At 43.0% G+C, this 23239-nt stretch overlaps 1 protein-coding gene across 2 annotated transcripts in view; it reads left to right on the forward strand.

Moving 5' to 3' along the window:
* The window catches only part of WLS (Wnt ligand secretion mediator), a 99966-nt gene that overhangs the window by 43121 nt on the left and 33606 nt on the right, over positions 1 to 23239 (forward strand). For both annotated transcript variants that reach the window (XM_079777486.1, XM_079777485.1), the window contains exon 3: positions 22974 to 23098. In XM_079777486.1, coding sequence (XP_079633612.1) covers positions 22974 to 23098 — 125 coding nt within the window. The remainder of the gene's footprint in view (positions 1 to 22973; positions 23099 to 23239) is intronic.

A 23239-nucleotide genomic window follows, 5' to 3' on the forward strand; every position in this document is an offset into this window, starting at 1 on the left:
CAATCTCCAATGGCCAGTGATTTCATCAGCTGTGGCTATGTAATGGAGCCTCTACAAAAATCCAAAAGGAGGGGCTTTGGAGAGCTTCCAGGTTGGGGAACCAGAACACTTCCACGTGCAGAACCCCAAGTTCCACAAGGATAGAAGCTCCTTTGTTTGGGAACTTGCCCATTGTTTCTCTTAATCTGGCTATTGAGTCATGTCGTTTGAAATAAATCTGTAATCTAGTGAGCTCTGTGAGCTGTTCTAGCAAATTAATTGAACACCATGAGGTGGTCGTGGGAACCTCTGATTTACAGCCAGTCCATCAGAAGCCACAGGCGACAATCTGGGCTTATGATTGGCATCTGTAGTGGAGGATTGTTCTTGTGGGACTAAGCCCTTAATCTGTGGAATCTGATGCTATTTCCAGGTAGTGTCAGAATTGAGTTGAGTGGTAGGATACCTTGCTGGTATTCAAGAATTATTGGAGTGTGGAGAACCCCCCCCCCCCCCGCCACACACACACACACTCCACATACCCTCTCCACTCACACACCCTGCATACCCTCTCTACACACACATCCTAATTGGTGGTCAGAACCTATTACTTATATACCTTAATAACTTTACAGATAAATTACTTGCAAATATTAATCTTAAACATCAAAAATGCCTATGTTGGTGATGCTTTTATAAAATATTTCTATATATAAATGAAGTATGAATGTATGTATTCAGGTTCCAAGATATATTTTATCCTCATGTAGAAAAAGATATTACTAAAGTTTCTTATCTTTAAAAAATCCTTAAATTTCTTGTAATATGAGGTCCTGCACTTAATAAAGGCACACTGAAAAGTTGACAAGATAGATAACTAAAAGTTCTGTCAGTAGATGTATAAAATAGCTGAAATCATAGAACCTCAAGAAAACCAGATTTAAAGAAATACTTTTTTTTTAGCAGGAGCAGGGAGTAGAGGCTATTAACTTTAATATGAGAGGGTTACATGTTGGGTTTGTGGGAATATTTTTCCCTTAAATTTATTCTCTATATTTTTGTTTATGGACAATGAAGACACAGATTTAAGAGTGATGGTAAGTCTTTGCTCACTGATATAGATGTATATACATACATGTATTTTAATTATAATAATATTTGTAAGACATGATCTGTTTTGCTCTGACTCATATTAGGAATGCATGAGATTGCATGTCCACTTTTTATATGTTATCATTGTTTGGATGATGTCTTTCTGACAGCAATAAATGGGGCAGGAGAAAAGAGACTGGGAGCATGGTGAACAAGATCCTATTATATGTGGATGACTTCCTATTTATCAAAGGTTCAGCTGTAACAATATTATCTCCAATGTAAGGAAAAGTCAGGACCAATCCTATTTTTTCTTTAAGTTTTCCTAGGCAGTCTATGAAATGAATTTCAAATTCCAAATATAAAAGAGATTTCTCATTTGGATTGTGAAATTAAAGCTGGGATTTCATATATATATATATATATATATATATATATATATATATATATATATAGTCAGAGTGTTTACCTATATTTAAAGGGCCTTTGAATAGATACAATAATCTGAGGGCTCTATATTTTAAATAACTTTTAGTTATTTGGGTTAAATGTTTATTTCCTTTAAGCTTTTTAATTTAAGCATTTTGGCTAGGATTTGAGATCTTGATAAACCCTTAGAAACTAGAAAAGTATTTAATAGACTTACTATTTAAAAGCTAGTTATTGTTTAATCAATTTTAAGATATTATCAGGCTGATCCTTTGGAGGGAAAATGGTGACATTAAAGGGTAATTCATAGTGATAAAAGTGGTAAGAGACTGTGTATATTATATTTAGTAATTGGGAAAGAAGACATCCCACATATATTATGCAAAAAAAGTAACCCACATTTGAAAAAGTAATTTTAAACAGAACCCCTACTTTTCACCTTTTAAGTATAAACATTTTTAACACCTACAATTGTCATTTGATGATAAGTATGAAAAGTATTAGCCAGTTCAACTTTTAAGTGGTGATAATTTTAAAATAATAGTCTACAAGATCCAGGGAAGAAAGGTCAATTGAAGAAAATCCAGACTTAGATACCTAGAAATGGGAGTAATTGACCTTTCAGCAAATACCAGTTACAAATTCTGAGCAGACCTATTTGTGGAAATCTATGATTGGGTCAGTGATGACTTTTTCTGAACATTTTAGAGGCATGGGATTAACCAGTTTGTGGTGTTTCTGTAGAATTGCAAGGGACATAGATTTCACTTTTACTCCAAAGAGTTAGGACATGGAGGGAGAGTGAGTAGTCTATAAAGGGTGTCAGAAAAATGTCAGCCTAAACATCTGGCATCTGGATGTAGGTTAATCACTGGGAAAAAATATATGTTTATATATGTGATGGGCTTAGATTTTTCTGTAACATCAAATTCTGTACTTGAAAATAAATATCCTCTAGAGTGGGTGTATCTCACTCATTTTAAACTGTATTATCAGTCACTCACTCAATTTATGTGTGTGTTCGTGAAATATAGGCTTAGGTTTGCTAACATGGTGCCCACTTGTAATGGAATGTTGCTTTACTGATTATCACTGCAAGTCACATACTTAGCATAACTTCAGACTCTCCATGGGGCTCCTTTTGAGGAACTTGGGTGCAGAGATCAAAGACGTTTGTGGGGGTTTTTTGACATGTCTTAACACAGCTTTCAAATCTACAGACTGTTGAAATAGAAATACTGAGATTCATTGGCAGAAAGCCTCAAGATGGATTGCTGTGTTGAGTAGTAAATCTCAGATTTTCAGAGGTCTAAAAATCCCTTAGGCTGAAGAAATACTATAAATGGTATGCAGTAGGGAAAGCCAGCGTGTCTATTCTCTTCTTAGGTAATGAAGCTGTTTTGCCTTGAGCCCTGCGCTGAAACTCTACAGTTGAATATTAAGTCTAACTGGCTTGTTTCATTATTGCAAATGACTACATAAAATGATGGAATTACATATTTCTATAAATGATGAGTGATTTTTCTTTGCTCAAACTGAAAAATTGCTGTGAAACTTATTTCTAAAAAAAAAATAATTAGGATGATATCATTCAAGTTAGATGGCTGAGTGTCCTGGGAGGAAATTGCTGAACTTTTTATGAAGTGGTTGTGCTCTTCCATTTGTGCCCCTCTTATGGGATTAAGTAGATACTTCATGAAAACAAGGAAAATAAAGGAACAATCTGTTAACTGTAAAAATAAACGGTCAGATTATCCAAAATTATCAGGGGTGAAATACAGAAGGAAGAAACTCAGGGAATCCTTTTGTGAACTAATTGTTGGCCATCAGCAAGAGTTATGGTTCTTAATTCATTTTCACATATTTCTTGGGAAGCATCCACAAAGAGAGCTGAATGGGGCAGAGGATTCCATACATCACCAGACTACAATTGCTATGATGGGACAGACCACTGGTATTATGGTATTCACATGACTGGAATTTCATGCTTCATCAGATAATCCTCTTTAACAAAATATGTTGAAGCAACTACTGAGAAAAAGACTTCTACCATCCCACTCCCCCCAAGCAGAGACCTTCTTTGATTCATGACCATGTTATTATCTCTCTTTATAAGAAGGACATTTCTGATTACATATTTTTCCTCATAGGCTAGAGTCACCAAGATTTTCAGTTACCTTTTAAGTGTCTTTACCTACCTCAGTCAGAGTTAATGTGAACAGAAATAAAAACTTCACATTTTTCTTTCTACCCTCATACTTCTCCCCCTCAAAAAAAAAAAAAAAAGATAAGCCCCAAAACCTCAAAATATACCAGAATGACCAAGGAGACTTAAAAAGAGTGGGGTTTGTGGTGGTGGATAAAGGGAGGTTGTCAGTATTCAGGATGGATTTAAGTGGCTAGGCCTCTTTCTTTGGGAGTCCTGTGTCCCCTTCAAATGAAGGCTAGAACTTAGGATTTACTTGTATGAATTAGTCTTACCTACTGACTTGGAATAGAAAGAAACCAAAATCATGGGAGAACACTATATTTTCATGATTAACCCAGAGTAGTGAAGATTAGGGACATTGTGTTTGTTCACGCTCATTTATGAATATCTTTCCCTTTAAGGGAATCTTCAGGTATAACTTTGGAACTAATCATTGTGAGCATGTTTATATTGGTGGGAATGTGGGAATCTTTGGCTTTGTTTTATTTTGGTGTGATGATTTGTAAGCCCTTCACTTGGACAGTATCACTATAAAGCTGTCTGGATCTCTCTATCTAGTTTGATGGTGTTGCATTGTATTTCCAAATTTAAAAATCCAATTGAGGAACAGAGTTGGGCTCCTCCAGAACTTTCCCAAGATTTTATATTATTATTAATGTTTTTAATATCCAGCCCCTCCTACCTCCTTCCAGTTGTCCATTGGCTTACTGGTCAATTTAACATTGGAAAGTAGATCATATTGGCTTGGTCTCTAGTCTTAACAAAACACTCATCTATGGTGCTGAATAATTTGCAGTCATTGTTACTAAGCATTGGCTGTGTAATTGCAGACTCTGAGCACTGGAGGCAACGGTAGAGAACTGCTGGTCTAATAATCTTCAAACAGGAGTCTATGGGTAGATTCCAAGGACCAAGTGAGTCCCCCTGATAACACTATGTAAAATTTTAGTTGTATAAACTTATATGACTTTTGGGAGTTAGAAGGTTTGTGGCTTTTGTCAGGTTTCCAAATAGGTGCTTGACCTCCAAATGTTAAAGACTGGTCCTTTAATTTACCAGACGAAGAAACCTTACAACCAGCGATACTTGCCCACTGTAGCACAGCTGGCTGGAGACATAGCAGAATCTTCCTGTTGTATATCAACCATTTAGGTAGGCGGATGGTACGTAGCAACAAGTATACTATACTGTACAGGTCAGTGAGCCTTCTATCAAATAGAGGCCTCTAATTTTTGGACAGAAGTTGCTCTGGTCTTTCTAAAATAGTGTATTTTTCTTTTCTTTTTTTTTTTTTAATCTGCCAATCTGTAGTTAGTTCAGGGATTGCAGTGTAATCTCAAACCTAGACTAGGAGGTAGGCAGGTCCTGTTTATAGTACCACAGCTGCAGATCACCCACATGTCTCATTTCCTGCTTTGAGTTTAGAATATAAATGGGGAGATTCTCTTTGCATCCATAATAAGTATATTCTGGTTACTAAAATAAAAGCCTGGTGACATCAATGAGAAATGTGAACAGCAAAACAGCCAGCAGCAGAAGATTCCTAGATGGGGCCTCCAGTATATATAAGGTGTTTTTGTGTTTTTACCTCCTTTTCTAACTTTGTGTTTTCTTTTTACTATTTAAATGCAGCTAGCCATCACATAGCTAATGTGAGGTTATTTTATGGGGAACTATACTTTTATTGTGAGTAACCTTAGGAAATATGAAGTAAAATTATTTTCTGGATTATGTTTTCCAAAGCAAAAGAAAGTTAGATGGGGAAGAAAAAATCCTTTATTAAACAAAGCAGAATTCTACCCTCAAAAGTGCCAGGGACTCTACGTTGAAAAAACAACCCATTTCTTTCATCATCTACTTACTGTCTACACCCTGATGCCAGAAATGATTCCAGTTCCTCTTTGGCCTTAGTAAGCTGATGTTAATAGTAGAGGGAGTAGAAATTCTTTAAAGGAAGAAGAGGTTCTGGTTTTTTAATTACTCTTGTCTAGATTGTTTCCTAAAATAATTGTCCAATGAATATATCTTTTCTTCCTTACTGGTTATTCATATTATTACCACAAAGGAAAGCTCAGGCCTAACCTGACGAGCAAAATTATGTTTTCTTTAAAAGTAAGGTTTGGGGAAAGTTGAAAATATTTAAATTTAGTATCTTTGAAAAAAGTTGCTGTCACATAGAAACGAGTTCTAATAATTGGAGTTGTTCAGCAATGAAAAGGCTCTGTCTTCAAGTAGTGAGCACCTTGTTACTGGTAGTAATCAAGCAGAAGCTGTTTGTGGGGGGTGGTCATGATGATGATGACCACAGTGATAGCTTGCCTGGATGGAGAGAGAGAAGGGTGGGTGGAGAGAGAGACAGAGAGAAAGAGACGGACAAACAGAGAGAGAGAGAAACATCAATTGGTCACCTCCCATACACACCTCAACCAGGGATCAAACCCACAATCTGGGTATGTGCCCTGACTGGGAATTGAACCCATGGCATTTGGGTGTATGGGACAACACCCCAACCTACTGAGCCACACTAGCCAGGGCTACCAAGTATTTTTGTACAAGAGATGTTGATGGTTGTCTTTGCTTTGGCCTCACACCATTTTCTTACAGAACTTGCCTATCTCCCCTCCCTCAAAAGTGGGCTTCTACCACTCCTACTGAATGAGCAGCTGGCCACTGGACCAGCCCTCTAACCTCAGATGATTGGATTAGGATGGGCCCTTGACCCAAGGGGGAATAATCAGATTCCTCTCTCTCTTTTTCTCGGAAATTGGGGTTCACTGTTTCTAGGCCCACCTTCATTAGCACTTGAACTGAGAAGTCTTGAAGGCTCTCTGGGCAGCCATCACTCACCACATACGTGGAGAAGCAGAAGAAGTTGGTTGAAACCAGATGCAAAAAGAAAGTGGAGATGAAGGAAATGGGGTGTAATTATGATCAACTACAGGTGATGACTTCCTTCTTGGCAGATTTCTCTTCCTGGTTCTGTTTCCTCAAGCTTGTCAGAACTTTCTGTCCTTGAGTTCCTTGAGATACCTTTATATCCCTCCAGCTAATTTCTGCTTAAGCTAGTGTGGGTAAAGTCCTGTTACTTGCAACCAAATCATCTATGTTTAAGACAGCTTTACCTGTATTTCATCTGATCCTCTCAACAATTCTTCCTGGCAGAATGAGGAAACTGAGGATGAGAGCAGTTAATTGATTTGTCCCAAGTCTCCAAGCTGGGAAATAGAAGGTTGCAAGTAAAGGGGATCTTGTGGCTCCAGGCATATCAATAGTGCTGTGAAGTGGTTTCCTGTTCTGAGTGGGAAATTATTCTAGACGACCCCCAAAATCCCAGCTACTCTCTCTTTTGCAGAGAGTCCATGACTCACTGAAAATCCTTTGGCTCTATAAAAATCTCATTCCTTCAGCTTTGTAAATAGGTGAGTTTGGGGACCCTCACGTGTGAACCATTTTAGAAGACACCCCTTTGTTATTGGGTGAGCTTAGTGTTGAAATGAGTGAGTTTTCTTGTGTTTTATTTTGTTACGTGCTACCCTGTGTTCATTTCTAGTCCTTGGGTAGGCAGACAGGGTTGCTGTACTGGAAGTGTATTTTTAGTCTGACATTAAAAAATGTATCATAGACACCAACACAGGAAGCAGTTTTTAGGTGAGTCAGTGTATAAATAACCAAAGAGTTTTCACAAAGGGACGGTAGATCTTTTAATTTTACAGTCCAACTTCTGAGCCTTTCTTCCCAACTTCATTTATTGGGCTTCTACTATGTGCTGACGTGTTCTTTACTTAGGATTTAAGATACAAAGATAAGTCCTTCATAATACACTTTCAAAAAACATCATGACCCTTCTATTTTACCTTTCTTTATTCTGCAAGACTAGATTTTGAGAGCAGGGACTGTACTTGTTCCTTTTTGTGTCTTCATACTTAGCACAGCTCCAGGCACAGTAAATATACTCAAGATGCACTCAAAATAATTAGTAGGTTAGGAGCTCACAGTCTACGTCAGAGATACAGAAACAAAAACTACACCAGTGTGTTCAGTGCTAAGTGTCCAAAGTATCCGGTGAACACAGACAGGGAAATGATTAACTCACTTCTGAGAAAGTAATTTTTTTAAAGAGTCTTTATGGGTGGAGTCTTAAAAAGTGGAATTTGTGACAATCTACTATCTGATAGCAAAGAAATAATTCAAAGGCAGCCTCATTTTATTATGTGAAGCCAAAGTGTTTGGGCTGCATCCCCAACCTGGCACTTACAAATTATGTGACCTCTGGTAAGTTTCTGAACTTCCTTATACTTTATTATCTTCATCTAGGAAATAGAGGTAATAGTAGTCCACCCTTACAGGATTGTTTTAAGGATTAAACTAGAAGAATACATGAGCCTTTTACATAGTAATTGCTTGGTACATAATAAATGCTCAATAAAGGTGAGTTATTATTATTCTTGGTCTTGAGTAGAGAAGAGGAATGTGAGTTCTGGAGAGAACATAGAAGCCCAGAAAGGTGGGCAGCAGGGCCGAGTGTATAAAACAAGGAGCCAGGTGGATGCTGCCACAGGCCTTTCATTACTTCAGGACAGTAGTTCTTAACTTTGGGTCAAGGATCGCAACCTCGGGAGAAAAATGTACACAGGCCCCATTCACACATATTGTATTCATATTTCTACCGGAGCCCTGAAAGTCATCCATGGAATTCAGAGGTTTGTGAATCTCAAAGTAAGAGCTCCAACTTCATGGTATAGGTCCGTGGTCGGCAAACTGCGGCTCGCAAGCCACATGCGGCTCTTTGGCCCCTTGAGTGTGGCTCTTCCACAAAATACCACGGCCCGGGCGAGTCTGTTTTGAAGAAGTGGCGTTAGAAGAAGTTTAAGTTTAAAAAATGTGGCTCTCAAAAGAAATTTCAATCGTTGTACTGTTGATATTTGGCTCTGTTGACTAATGAGTTTGCCAACCACTGGTACAGGTAGATCCCAAGAGTGCCAAATATCATTAAAAACATGGAGAATACCCTTATAAAATGGAAGATGTTATTAACATGTAAATTAAAATGTTTCGGAATAGAATAATAATTCAGGTTGGGACCAGAAGTATGTGGGAGACAACCTCAGAAGTTAAGTGACTTCTCCAAGATCACCTGGTTTTCAGGTAAGAAAGTCAGGACTAACACCCATATTTTTCTACTGTGAAAAGCTGTGAAATAACATGTTATATGCAAAGGGCGGTAAGCCCATTTGTTAGGCTGTAGAAGAATTGCGTATTGGAGAGAAAAGATAAGCTCCTAAAAGACAGAGGGGTCAGTTGGTGAGTTGCCTTGCTGACCGGGCGAAGACATCCAGAGTTTGATCCATCAGGAGAGAATCGAAGATCACGTGTCTAGTGCTGAAAGGAAATGTGGAATTCAGGATTTGAGGCTCCTCGCTTGTCCTTTGAATTATACAGCAGCTGGAAATCGCATTTCTTTTCCTTTCCTTTTTTTTCCATCTGGACTCCTTGCATGGTGGTATTCCCGACAGGAGGGCATCTGTGAACTTTTTAATGGGAGAAGTCATAAAGCTGGGTTAGGGCTGTGTTTGCACAAGGCTGGCTTCGGAGGCAGGTAAAATCTGACTCCCCTTCTGCTTTTCAGCTGCAGACACAGCATCGCTGCCACCACCAGCTGAGTGACTCGGAATCGAGGGGTTGCCAGTAATTGTGGGTTTAAGTCACAGAGGGAAAAGATAAGAGGCTAGCAAGGCTGGTTTTTCCACAATTAAATGTTGCCTCTCAGGCTTCTCTGACGGCAGGAATCCAGGAGGTCAGGAACCACCAGCCATATTATTTTTCTCCCGGCTGCCTGCTCTCATTTGTATCCCCTCCTCATTCATGGGAACTAAGAAAAGATGGGTTGGAAATAAAAAGCTTGTTCTAGCCTACTTTTTCCTTTATGAAACTTGTCAGAAACAAAGCTTTCCCACGAAACAGATGTGATCCCTTCTGGTGGCTGGCTCTTTCTGCCGGCAGCACAAAGATATTTGGGAGGGAGGGGGGAAACCCATTGTTGCAATGCACGAATGTCCTTTTATAATAATGACTGTGCTTTCTCTCCCCAGTGCCATGCACTCTGGTATTTTTGTGTTTTTCACTGTTTAACTCTTACATGAGTCAAAATCAAGTTTTCATCCCTCATCACTCCAACTCTATTACAAGTGCCCTGAGGGTAGGAATGGCCTTGCTGTTTGCCACGATGCCTCAAGTGTAGAAGGAAGTTAAATAGGGGGTGGCAGTTTGGATGTTTACATTCATGAATTGTTAGAACTAGAAGGACCTTAGCCATCTTAGGATTCAACTTCAGTATTTAAAAAAGGAATGCCATATGTAAAGCAACTTACTCGAACTGTACAGCTAATTAGTGGCTTTCCTAGAGCAAGAAACAGGTCTCCTAACTCGTGACTTAATGGGAAAGAACTTGAGCTGTGGAGTCAGACAAACCTGAGTTCATATTTCACCTCCCTCTCACACGAGCGGTGTGATTGTGTGCCTCAGTTTTTTCATTTTGTGCTTGTAGATGATCGTTTATAGCCGTCTGGCATCTCTGTGTGGCTGAAAACGTCTGCACATATTAGGCGCTCAAAAATGTGATGTCTTAAGGATCATTGTTTTATTTATTTTTAAAATACAAGACCCTCTATAAGAAACTCACTTTTCTACCATCTCTTCAATAGTAGAACATGTAGTCCTGTTGCTTTTGGTGAGAACTTAGGAGAGAGAGCAGGCTAATAGGGCTGTAAGGTGGATGCAGCTTATAATGAACTAGAAATAGAAATGGATCCTGCCGACGAAATGGATCCTGCCGACAGGTGCAATGCCTTCTCCCTTCTCCTGGCACCCCTCAATGGAAGGGAGTTGGGTTGCTTTGTTCAGCAGTTCGTAATGGAGTGCCTACTATGCTGAGAAAGAGACTAGCGATGAGGGGATGTGGGGTGGCGGGGAGATGAACAAGCCAACAGGCCCAACTGGCTTCAGAAGTGATAAGAACATAAATGATCACAAGTGATGTGATGACAGAGGGGAAGGCCATTGGCTAAGGGAGGAGTAAGCAGGAGGACGCTGCCCAGACTCAGTTATCAGGGGCAAGTTTGTGGAGGTTCATGGAGAGACTGAGGCAGAGGGGGTGCAAATATTACCAAAAGGGAAAGAGAAGCTATTCTAAGGAAAAGACTGAAGGGGATGTCTGGCAAGAGAGAGAGAGAGAAGAAAAGGGAAAGGGCTTATTACTCCTGTTAGTGTAGGTGGCTTTTATTGAGGGACGGAGGGACAGTGGAGGTTTTTCAGGGCTCAACCAAGGGTCGTGGTTTTTATTATGCTTCCTTCTGGCTCTCAGACACATGTACCTTTTCTGTGTTATTATGAATCTATCCATACTTTGGAAGCCTGGGAGGGAACCCAATATTGTCTCATTGCTCCCCAGAGCTCGGGTCCAGGGAATGCCCTGGCTGATGGATCAAGGGAAGGACCTGACCTGCAAATAGAACCCCCAAAGCCGAGTGCAGTCATTCCCCCCGTAAGCCTACGAAACAAATACTCTGTATGAGTAACACTGGCCTGACTCCAGCAATAACACAGCTGTTGAAACAGCTTAGTCACCAGGGCGATGGAGGGGGTGTGCGCGGGAATGCTGGGGTGCAGTGATCTGACATTTAGCGGGCTGGCAGCAGCCCGGAGAGCCTCCACAGGTCTGTGGGAGAGTTTGGAGAGGATCTGCTTCCTGTCCACAAGCATCCCCTTGTTTCTTTTGAAGCCCAACCATAATCCTGGGCAGAGCAGACTGAGGAGAGGAAGAAATGGGTCACTCCTTCTAGACACCTGGTCTCTCCCGCTTCACGATCCATGTTTATTTCCTGAATAACTTTTGTTTTCTGCCCCAGGCTAAGCTGGGTGTAATTTAGATATGGTGAAAAGGGAAAAGGTGCTCATTTATCTTATCTAGAAATCTTAACTTCTGGATATCCAGGTGGTGTCTGAAGAAGTTACAAGGGCAAGTCCTGGCATTTCTGCCTGACCTTGCTTGGATTCCTTTAGCAGCTGCAGCTGCCAAAACTCTTGCCTAAAGGACTTTGGGCAGATCTGGGCAAAATACTGAGCCAGTTTCACCAGGATTTGGGAGGATGGATAAACTGCCACAGAATGACCCCGTTCCTCGTCCAGCCCTTTGAAGAAGTGACCTTTGCATTTTCTCCTCATCCTGGGCTTCTTCTGCACTGTTTGTTTTGGAAGCTGTTAAGTTAAATTAGCCATCCCCCTCCCTTCCTGGTGACTGTCTGAGAATACAGCTATCAGTCTGTGAACTCTGCCATCATCAATTCTATTTTTAGCTTCAGTGTGAATGAAGCTCTCTTCTCTAATTGCATTCAGAGAGAGAGGGAGGGAGGGATGTAGGGCGGGAGAGGAAGGGAGGGAGAGAGAGAGAGAGAGAAAGAGAGAGAGAGAGAGAGAGAGAGAGAGAGAGAGAGAGAGAGAGAGAGGATTTTCATAACCATCAAGTCAGCCATTCTCAATGCGCTGGGCACTGACAGTGTCCTGGGAGAAAGCACAGGAGCCACTGTGTGTTTCCCTCCCTGGGCTGTCAGGATTGTTTTCTCTCCCCATTTATGTTGGTTACGGCCTTATAGGAAAGAGCTGTTGCCACACTGGTTTCCCTGTGTGTTAACACTTGCCGCTTGGATGATTCTGATTTCTCTAGCTTTGTTAGGAAAAGACCGGTTCATTGTGGAGTTCAAATTCCATGGAAAGCAGGCAAGGTGATATTTTCTATGAAATTAAATAATCTTAAACATGCTGAGAACTGAAAGGACAATGGGCTCAGTTCCATCTAGATCTCTCTACCCCACACCAAGTCCCAGTCTGCCTTTCACACAGCTTCCAGATCTCCTTGCTTAAACATCCTCCTAATAAAATGCTGCAACTCAGAGCAAACTCCTTCCCTTTGTCATCAGGTTCTTCCTGCTCTCCAGCCTTGCCTAGTCTCGCCGCTCCTCCCTGAGGACACCAGGCCACTTTGAGCTTCCATGACTTTTTATCCATGCAGCTTCCCCTGCCTATAATCCCTTCTCCTACTTTGTTACCTAGTGAACTCTTACTCACCAGTGATTCACAGTGGACCATCATCTTGTCCAGATGAGGTGATGTGGAAGATCTGTATTCCATGCTTCGATCCTTGTCCCCCTACCAAGCACTCTGGGCACCTTTGTGCTGACAATGTACTTTACATGTACTTGTGATGTAGTACTGCCCACAGGGAATTATACTTATTTATGTATATACCTGCCTTCCCCACTTTACTGTGAAAAATTGATGGCAGTGACTTTGCCATATATGTCTTTTTATCCCCACTATTGTGCATGGAGGGGGAAAAATGAACTGGATTGGATGGTCCGTCTAGTGTTAGGGTTTTCAAAGGTAGATTGATTCCATCTTGGTGGTAGCACCAGCTGTTGGGGCTTCTGAGGTCCTGATGGGTTTCTTTCTAGTCCTGGAAACGTAGGCCTGAGTAGATTACCAGAGACGTGACATGTTATACCCAGATGAATGCTGCACAATTTTCCTTCTCTGGAATCTCTTGCCTGTAGTTCCATTTATTCTCTTATTCCCATAGCCTTAGACAGACATGATACACACTTCAAAGTCTCACCCTTTTATTGCTTTACTTCACCTTTTCACTCCAGACCAGGTCGGAGAACTCTGGTTTCTAGTGTCTGCAGTTACAGCCCGTCTCCTCCTTTGCACCCAGTAGCCCTCTTAAGTAGAACACGAGTGCAGCCCCGTATTATTATTCAGAGGTGAGGGATACAGGAGACAGTGCTCCCTCAGGACCATGTTCCTTAAAAGCTCCCTTCCCACCCAGTCCTGGGGAACAGGCACGTTGTTTCTTGACGGGACCTTGGGCCAAATTTGAGGAACATCCTTTTTTCCTGAAGGACATGGGGGTGGGTAGGGAAAGGGAAGCAGGGAGTGGGAAAAGTAAGTGAATGCCACCGAAATACAGCAAACCATAGACCACACGTGTGAGGTGTAGAGGTGATGAAGTGACGGAGGAGATCAGGGGTTATAGGAGTATTTGGAGAAAGAAGGATGATATTTGTTAATATGGCAAGTGTTTGATGGGTAGCTATTGTATAAAGGCATGGGTGATGGAGCTGTGAACAAGACTGAGGCAGTTCCTGGCTTTCAGCAACGTCTCCACCCAAGTGGGAAGAGGGTAGGGAGAGAGAGACAGGTGAGTAGCAGGTAGTTGCCCTGCAGTAGGAAACATGTTACAGAGCTGGGCGCACAGGTGCTGTGGGAGCAACAGCAGGGGCACTTCATCGAGTTTTGGGGGGTGAGGGAAAGTGGGAGTGAATCAGCAGGTGTCTTGAGGATGAGAGGATGAGAAGGAGTTAGTTTGGTACAGGTGGGCATGCCAAGCACTGTATGCAGAGGACTGTCTGCACCCCAGAAGAAAAGAAGCCCTTTTGTAATTCACCCTCACAACATGAGCACTGCTAGTAGAGACTCTGAGTGCACCAAGAGTAGGTAACCCTTGAGCAGCAGCTTTAGACTAGCAGTCAGCATTTGCCGAGCGCTTACTGTATGCCAGGGCTGTGCTGAGTGACCCCACGTGTTATTTCATTTAATGCTCTCAGCCAGAGGAGACAGGCATGGCTGTTACCCCCAGTCTATGGGCGGAGAAGTTCAGTGACTTGCCCACCGTTGCGCAAGCACCACTGCCAAGGTGGGCCACCATCCCAGGCTGTCTCTCTCCAGAGCCTGAACTCTTCTCCATTTTCCACGGCAGGAGGCAGTGACAGGCTGTGTTCAAGGTGACCAGCCTTGGTGGTGGCAGGAGCAGGGAAGGGATCGTGAGATGTGAACCTGGGAGCCAGGTCAGCACCAGGAGCCAGGTCTGAGTCTTTTAATGTCATTGCAAGAGTTTCAGCATTAGACTGAGGACAATACAAAGGCATTCAGAGTATTTTGGAAATTATCTCTCTGGCTACAGAGTGAAAAGCAGAGAGGAATGGGGCATGGGTTTGAGTCGTCTAGGTCTGAGGCGATGGTGGCCTTGAACAAGGGGAGAGGCAGTGAGGGATGAGGGAAGTACAGTAGACACACACACAGTGGGAAGTGAGCGTGCAGATTTGAAACTCAGGAGGGAAATTTGAACTTTAGAAGGTGACTGGCATCCCAGGAGCAGACAAGACACCCTCAAAGCAAGTGTGCTGAGTTAGAAGGGGAGAGAGCTCCTCTCCAACCTGGTGAACACCATTGATGTCATTTTTCTGTATTCTGTGGTGCTTCGGATGCATTTGCTTCTGAAACAATTGATGTCCCAGCTCCTTGTCCAAATGAATGTGCCAGTGCAGTAGGGTGCAATAGGGATACATGGATGTTTTCTAACTGAGATGTCACTTTGCAAAGGGCCGGATGTGAGCAGTGCTCCCCCTGTCCTAATCATGTTTCACAGATTGGCGTTTTATTACACCCAAAGGACTTTGCCTAGGTGGTATTGCTTCAGAGCTTAGCAAGGGACCATTTTGATGATGCTTAGAAAAATGTCTTCTTACCTTTGGAAAATATTTCCCCACAAGGCAAATGCTTGACGTGATAGGGACAAACGAGAGAGGTAATGTGAACTAAACTGTTAGGCTGCTTTGCGAAATCATTGTACTCATTCATTTTCATAACTGCTCACACCCAGGCCTGTAGGTCATCTTAAGAAAACAGCCAGGGCCAAATTTATAATTAGCTGAGTCCATTTTTGCCAGACCTAACCATGGATAGAGGACAGGGTTTGTTTTGTTATTTCCTTAATTAAAAGCGTCAAGAAAATACAAGCCAGGTCAGAGAGCTTTTGATTGGGGAAGGAACGCTGGCATAAATAACCCCAGATTATATGTCTGCTGGAGGCTGTGAGGAGGCTGGTCCCGGCGTCCTCCTTCAGAGGTTACCCAAACAAACCCTGCTGACGGACAGGCTCCCCTATGGAATGTAGGAATGCAAATGAAGGTTTTGAAACCTCTTTAATTTTTTTCCCCCAGGGCAAGGGCCCAGGATAATCAAGGTTTCTCAGGGAACCTCTGACAACCATAAAATAATTCTTTATTTCCTCTAACCCTTTCCCCTTTATTTCCAGTTAATTGGTCGACGATGTAATCTAACCATCCGAACTCGAAGGAAAGGGAACTTTTCAAGTGTCTGTGTGCCCCGTAGTCCTGTCAGCAGCCTTGGGAAGTAGGTCCCACTATTTCTATCTTGCAGAGGTGGAAACTGAGACTTGTTCAAGGTCTCTCAGCTAGAAAGACATACAGATAGGATTCAAAAGCAGATCTCTTTGGCCCCAAACTCTTTGTACTATGCTAGCTGGCAAATGCCCATTTCAAAAATGTAATGCCTTCTAGGTCCACCCATGCTATTGCAAAGGGTAAGATTTCATTCTTTCTTTTTAAAAATATATACTTTTTTATATAGTACAGAAAGGGAGAGTGGGAGAGATAGAAACATCGATGAGAGAGAGACATCAATCAGCTGCCTTCTGCTCGCCCCTTACTGGGGATCGAGCCTGCAACCTGGGCATGTGCTCTGACGGGGAATCGAACCCGGGACCTCTGGATCCATGGGATGACGCTCAAACCACTGATTTCATTCTTTTTTTATGGCTGAGTAACACCTGAAACTAATTCAAAATAATACTGAATACAAACTGCAATTGAAAAATATTTTTTTAAAAGTGTAAGTGAAAAGCATTTTGATTACTTCCTCATTAGCCTCAACTTTCATCACTTCATTCTCCCTCTCCCCGCCCCCATGGGTTGTTCTTACATTAAACAGCTGCCCTGACTTCTTTCCCAGTTCTTTGTCCCCCTAGCATCTTTGGCTCATTCCAAAGGACTTGCTCTCCTCTCTGACTTTGCACGTGTCTTCAGAAAACGGATGCACAAATGCTTTTCTCCTGTGGATATGATTGATTGAGGCTTCCTAATCTGGAAAGGCACAGGTCTTTCCACCTGGAATGGTCCTCTGCCATCTGGGTCTGTTACCCCAAAAAGCTGGAGCACAGGTTTCCTCATGTTGGAGCACCGCCCCATAACAGGCTGGAAATAGTAAGTGTGAAGAGCCACAGTGCCTTTCCACGCCTCCCTTCCCATTCGGGATGAATTTTCCACCCGACAGAAATGTGTCTCCAAAGCCATTTGAGAAAAGGGAAGCTTGGACAGCCCACAGTATAGCAAGGCCACTGCTCTGGGATATTGTGGAAAAGCCATGCGTTTCCAATCTATAAATGCCCTATGCTGACACCTTACCGCTTTCCCCACCACGGAACTGGAATAACCAGTGCTCTTGTTTTATAGGGAAGGTGCTCCGGGTGCCTTGGCCTTCCTGCCATTCTCCCAGGGAGTGCCAATTGGATCCTTCACTTTCATTATCTCCGGGCGTGGGGATGGGGGAGAGGGGAGGATTGCCCACGCAGTATCCCAGGAGTCATGAAACTGGTGTTTTATTACATGCAACGTAGTCATTAAAGCTGAACTTTATTTCCGAGTCCATTGGAGGCAGGAGGGAAAATGGTTCAGGTGGCTGACTTCACAGGTTTGCTGAGCTCCTTAGTCCAGAGCGTTCCTGTTTCTAAGTTTTGTGTCCCAGGTTTGGATAGGAGTTCATAGTGGACATTTCCATGTTCCTGAAACCTGGTGATTATTTTGAATCAAAGGTAGGTATGAGAGTTTCACATCCCTAATAAAAGGATAACAACAATAGTGAATCCTTTTTGCTTTTGGCACTGCACTAAGCATTTTCTTTCTTTTTTAAAAAATATGTTTTTATTGATTTTAGTGAGAGAAGAAGGGAGAGGGAGAGAGAGATAGCAACATCAATGATAAGAGAGAAGCATTGATCAATCGGCTGCCTCCTGCACGCCCTCTACTGGGGATTGAGCCCTCAACTCAGGCATGTGCCCTGACCAGGAATCGAACTGGGGACCTGTTGGTTTATAGGTCGATGCTCAACCACTGAGCAACACAGGCCGGGCTGTATGTATTTTGATGCACAACAAATTTAGTGATCACAGACTCCTAGGACAGTGGTCGGCAAACTTATTAGTCAACAGCCAAATATCAACAGTACAATGATTGAAATTTCTTTTGAGAGCCAAATATTTTAAACTTAAACTTCTTCTAACGCCACTTCTTCAAAATAGACTCGCCCAGCCTGTGGTATTTTGTGGAAGAGCCACACTCAAGGGGCCAAAGAGCCGCATGTGGCTCACGAGCCGCAGTTTGCCGACCACGGGCCTAGGAGACAAGTCTTATTCCAACAGAAAAGGAGCCTGAGCATTTGTCCCGGAGTGATAGCACAACATCCACGGAAGGAGAGCTGAAGGGTCACTCGAACTGGCTATTCTCCCTGTGGTTTCTATTTATAAGTGCACCACAAGAGACAGTAAAGGCTGTAAGACTGTAGGCCATGAAGCTCTAGAAGCTTGAGGCCATTGTTTCTAAGGGTGTGACTTTTGAATCTTGTCTTCTCCGTCTCACAAACAGGAATGATGACACCTGCCGCCAACTGCCTCGGAAGTAAGCAGGTGATGTGTGAGGATTAGGCAGAGCATGGGGTCAAGTGCATGAACAATCACAGAAAGCTTTAGAAAGATCTTGCCTTGGTGGTGGAATGGAGAGAAGGGAATGGTGGTGTGGGAGAAATGTCCCCTCCACAGAGTGACTCAGGCCGCCTCCGGTTCTGTGAGCTGACCTGCACAGAGATTGTCTTTCATTTTGTTTCGGTTTAGTTTCTGTTGTTAGTGAATTAGGAAGCTTCTCTCAATTACTCTGGTAAGAACAACCTTATACCGCCTCATGGTGTCTATGGACCGGAGCGCAAAGCAGCTGTCACCAGCCGACAGGGCTTAGTCCCCTATCTAAGCCCAACCTGCTCCTGGTCACACATGTGGTGAGGGGCAGAACCACAACATGAACCCAGGTGTCCCCAGGCTCCCAGCTCCGTGCGGTTGGGATCACATCATGCTTCCCTAGTCAGTTTTCTGAAATGACTGGAGTTCCAGCAGTTCTCCACTGGGTTTCAGCAGTTCTTCCCATCAAAGCTCAGATTAGGGAATTCCAGATATATTACACGCCATGCTGGCAGCTTCCCAGGAACACTGGGTATTTCTCTCATAGAAATCTGCGAAGGGTGCTTGGTCAGTGTTGAGTGGCCCCTTGCACACAGTGTGATTGATTCAACTGTTAAGTTTCTTTTGAAGTTTACTGGTTTCTACCAACAAAGGTAGTGGAGGGTAGGGGGACTTCGGGCTGATCCAGACCAAGGCTTATGTCCCACCTCTGCCATGGTATTGCTATTACTGCAATGTATTACTATGTATTCTTGGGCAATTTATATAACTTCTTCTTCAGAGGATGACTGTGAGGACTAAGTTTTTATTAAAGACTTACATATTCATATTTTGTGACTAGTTTGAGGGGCTTCTTTCATCAGTTAGACAGTTTTCTTTAAGGAATACAAAAAAGATGATTGTTGCCCAGCTGGCATGGCTCAATGATTGAGCGTCGACCTATGAACCAGGAGGCCTTGGTTCGATTCCGGTCAGTGCACGTGCCTGGGTTGCAGGCTCAATCCCCAATGTGGGGCATGCAGGAGGCAGCCGATTAATGATTCTCTCCCATTATTGGTGTTTATATCTCTCTCTCCCTCTCCCTTCCTCTCTGAAATTAATAAAAATCTATTTAAAAACCACACAGAATGATGATTGTCTTTTAAGACAATTTCAAAAGAATTGTCACTCTCCTGTTACCAACAAAAATATGACTTTAAGTTACTTAATATCTGAGGACCTTAGTTTATTTCCTAATCAAAGGAAATATCCATGCTCATTTAGTAGAGTTGTTGGGAAAATTAAATGAAAGCAGGGGAAGTCACAGGGCTTCATACAGAGAAGTTGTACATGAAAACAGTGTTTTAAACTTTTGTTTTTAACAGCGTATGTTAAAACAGTTTGGGGATTCCCAGCAGATGGGATGAACTCAAAGCTGGGAGCAGGCCAGGAGGCAAACCTGTCTGGCTTCTTTCTGTCTCTGAGGCCCCTGGTCTGAACCAGGCCCATCCCTAACGTTTGTGGGGCCCAGGGCAAGAGTACCTATCAAGGTATGGCTGCCATATGTCTAAATATTTAAAAGTGATAGGTAAGGCCAACAAATTGTTAAGATAAATAAGGTCTATCATCTAATTGAAACAAATTTGCCTTCATAATGGACCGGAAGGCCAGGATTCTTGGACTCCTTAGAATTCTGTGCCAAACGTGACTGCCCAGGCAGTGTGGGCCCCTGGACGCCTTTTGTTCCCACCCCTGGATCCATCCTGTGCAGAAAGGGGCCTTGTGTGCTTGTATGTGGATACCCCAACCTCCAAGCCCAATCTCTGTTCATAGCCTCTTACAGACAGCGGCCTTTGACCACTCCTGAGTCCAGAGGTGCACGTATGCTTGTGTAATTCCCCTTGGGAGGCCGGATCTGAGGAAGAGCCCCCCTCCCTCACCCCCCGGGCTGTGGAAGTGGCTCAGAGAGGTCTGGGTAGGATATTCTGGGGTCCCAGGCTCCTGGAGTATGGTCTAGAAGTTGGCGGAGGAGTTGGGCTCTGGGTGGGTATGTACCCTGCTCTAAGGTTTTCTCATCCTCTGAGAAAGGGAACAGCTGGAAAAGGGCCCCTCCTACCTGTGGCTAAGGCCAGTGCTGCGCCGAACCCTAGTGCTCCAAAGAGCCCAAATCGTGAATTGACAGCTTCTCTTACAGCTTTTCAGATTTGTCTTCTTGATCGATATGGTTCTAGAAGTGCCCTTTCAGCAGATTGAAAGCCCCAATTTCTAATCCCACTTAGAAATAAAAAAGATATCCCTTGGTGCCTAGTACTAAAGCTCTGGCCAGTTGTTTCTATTGACCACTAAGGCTGCCCAATAGGGAGCAGTTGCAGCCAGCCTTGCCCCTAACCTAGAGGAAAAACAATGGTCAAGCATTGCTTCTGCCCAGCTGGGCACCCCACAGTTCCTCCTACAGACTCTTCCCCATTTTCAGCCCTGGGTCTTTGTATTGTCTGGTGTCCTCAAGGCCAGAGTCTCCCCTCAGACTGTGTGGTGATGGGAACTGGGGGGTCCAATGATTCTATGTACAGACTTTGACCCAGTCACCCTGTTGTTGGCACCAGGTCTCACCTCTGCCTTCTGCAACATCTGATGCTTTCAAGTTCAGAGTGCCCTGGGGGGTCTATTGGGCATGTTGGCTCACTTTGCCAATACTCCTTCTGTGGGAGTTTAGGCTGTGCCTGTCTCTATGGCTGTCAGGAAATCCTACTTTATCTATTTTTCATCTGTAAGAAATTAGTTGAAACCTCTGGCCCACTCATTTATCTACAGTTTCCCCGTGTGATTCAATAGTCTTTGGTTTCCTTTTCTGCCCTGTGTGTGTGTGTGTGTGTGTGTGTGTGCATGTGTGTGTGTGTGTAATTTCAGGAGAAAGAGGAAGAAGACAAGTAGCCAATTCACCATGTTTGACTAGATTTAAATACTAATACAGTAGCAGATCCGATGTTCATGGAGGATTTCATCTACATTAGAATGGCCTCAGATCCCTTCTTTTGTGCATCATTTATTTCCCTTTCTGGATATTTTCAGAGAAGTGAGGATTTATGGCACTATCATATCGACTTCAAGCCACATGGGGCCAGTGGTAGGAAAGCCCTAAGTTTCCAGATAGCAGTTATTCTTATCGGTTCCCCTGTGTGTGTTCAGGTTCCAGAGCCTAGAATTGAATGCAGTCTCATAATCCCAGTGGGAGCCAACTCTCCAATCATTTTGGAAATGTGGTCTGTCCCACTTTTATTCCCCATTACAGACCCTTTGTTCTTGAACTTGCTTAACATAGCGTAAAACAGACAAATGAATAGATGCAATCTTTATGAATCTAAACTCCTCAATGAGTTCTTAGGTGAGTTAAACCTATTCATGGTCCTTACTGATATGGAATAATATGTGAACATTCCTGTGTATAATTGTGTATCATTAATGTATTCCTACCTATGTATAAGTCATTAATTTTGGGGAAAAACCCTTCATCTTCTGGATTAACATTGTCCACGATATGAAGAAGGGGTTTTACCTTTTGGAGAAGTAGCAGGTAATATATATCCTATATAATAAAAGGCTAATATGCAATTGACTGAACGGAGGAATGACCGGTCGCTATGATGCGCACTGACCACCAGGGGGCAGACGCTCAACATAGGAGCTGCCCCCTGGTGGTCAGCCAGAAGCTGGGCTGATGACTGGCGAGCACAGTGGCATTGGCAGGAGCCTCTCCCGCCTCCGCGTCAGCGCTAAGGACCCCTCAGGGGACATCACCCAAGGGTCCCGGACTGCTAAAGGGCGTAGACTGGGCTTAGGTGAACCCCGCCCCTCCCCAGTGAATGATTGTTGTGCACCAGGCCATATATATATGTTTCAGAGAGGAAAGGAGAAGGATAGAAATATCAATGATGAGAATCATTGATTGGCTGCCTCCTGCACACCCCCTATTGGGGACCAAGCCTGTAACCCAGGATGTGCTCTGACTAGGAATTCAGGTTCATAGGTTGAATTCTGGTTCAACCACTGAGCCACATAAGCCAGGCCAGATCTTATATTTGAAAGCTTATTGCAAGTAATGTTAACAAGGGTGCTGTTAGACTAGAGTATGTCCAGAAGAAAGCACCAAAGGTACTTAAATCATGTCTCTGAGGGGAGTTGAAAAACGTGGTCACATTTCTCTCAGGAAAGAGAGAAAACACAGACAGATATGAGGTATGGCTTTCAGGGCCTAACAAACTTCTGCAGAAGAAGTACCTTACCTTCCATGTGACTCCTATGGGCAGACCTAGGACCTGTAGTGCAAGTTATAGGAGGATAAGTGGTGAATGAGCCAGAATAAGACTATCTGAGCTGCCTCAGAGAGAGTGAGGCCCCCATCTCTGCACAGCGGTTATAGAAGGGGACACAGCATCTAGCTAGACATTCATCTGATGACTTTTAAGTCTTTAGATTTAGAATTTCAGATTTGGAGTTTGATAGGCACTAATATCTATCTATCTATCTATCTATCTATCTATCTATCTATCTATCTATCTATCTATCTTATTGGTTTCCATGGCAGAGCCTATAAGAATTTTTTAGCTGTGTCCAAAGCCATTTTGGAATTGTGAGTTCTTTCTCTTGCAGGAGAAAATGCAGAAGTTTCCATGGACGTTTCCCTGGCTTACCGTGATGATATGTTTGCTGAATGGACTGAAATGGCCCATGAGAGAGTGCCTCGGAAACTCAAGTGTATCTTCACATCCCCCAAGGTAGGATTCCTTGACGTCTAATTTGTTGGAGTTTTTATTTGATTTCCAGGTATGTGGGAAGATTTGCTTTACAATTAACAGACATGTTCCTTATTTCTTACCATGCATAACCCACATTATCCCTCGTCTTTGTAGAGAAAA

This window comes from Cnephaeus nilssonii (assembly GCF_951640355.1).
Source record: "Cnephaeus nilssonii genome assembly, chromosome: 7".
NCBI lineage: Eukaryota > Metazoa > Chordata > Mammalia > Chiroptera > Vespertilionidae > Cnephaeus > Cnephaeus nilssonii.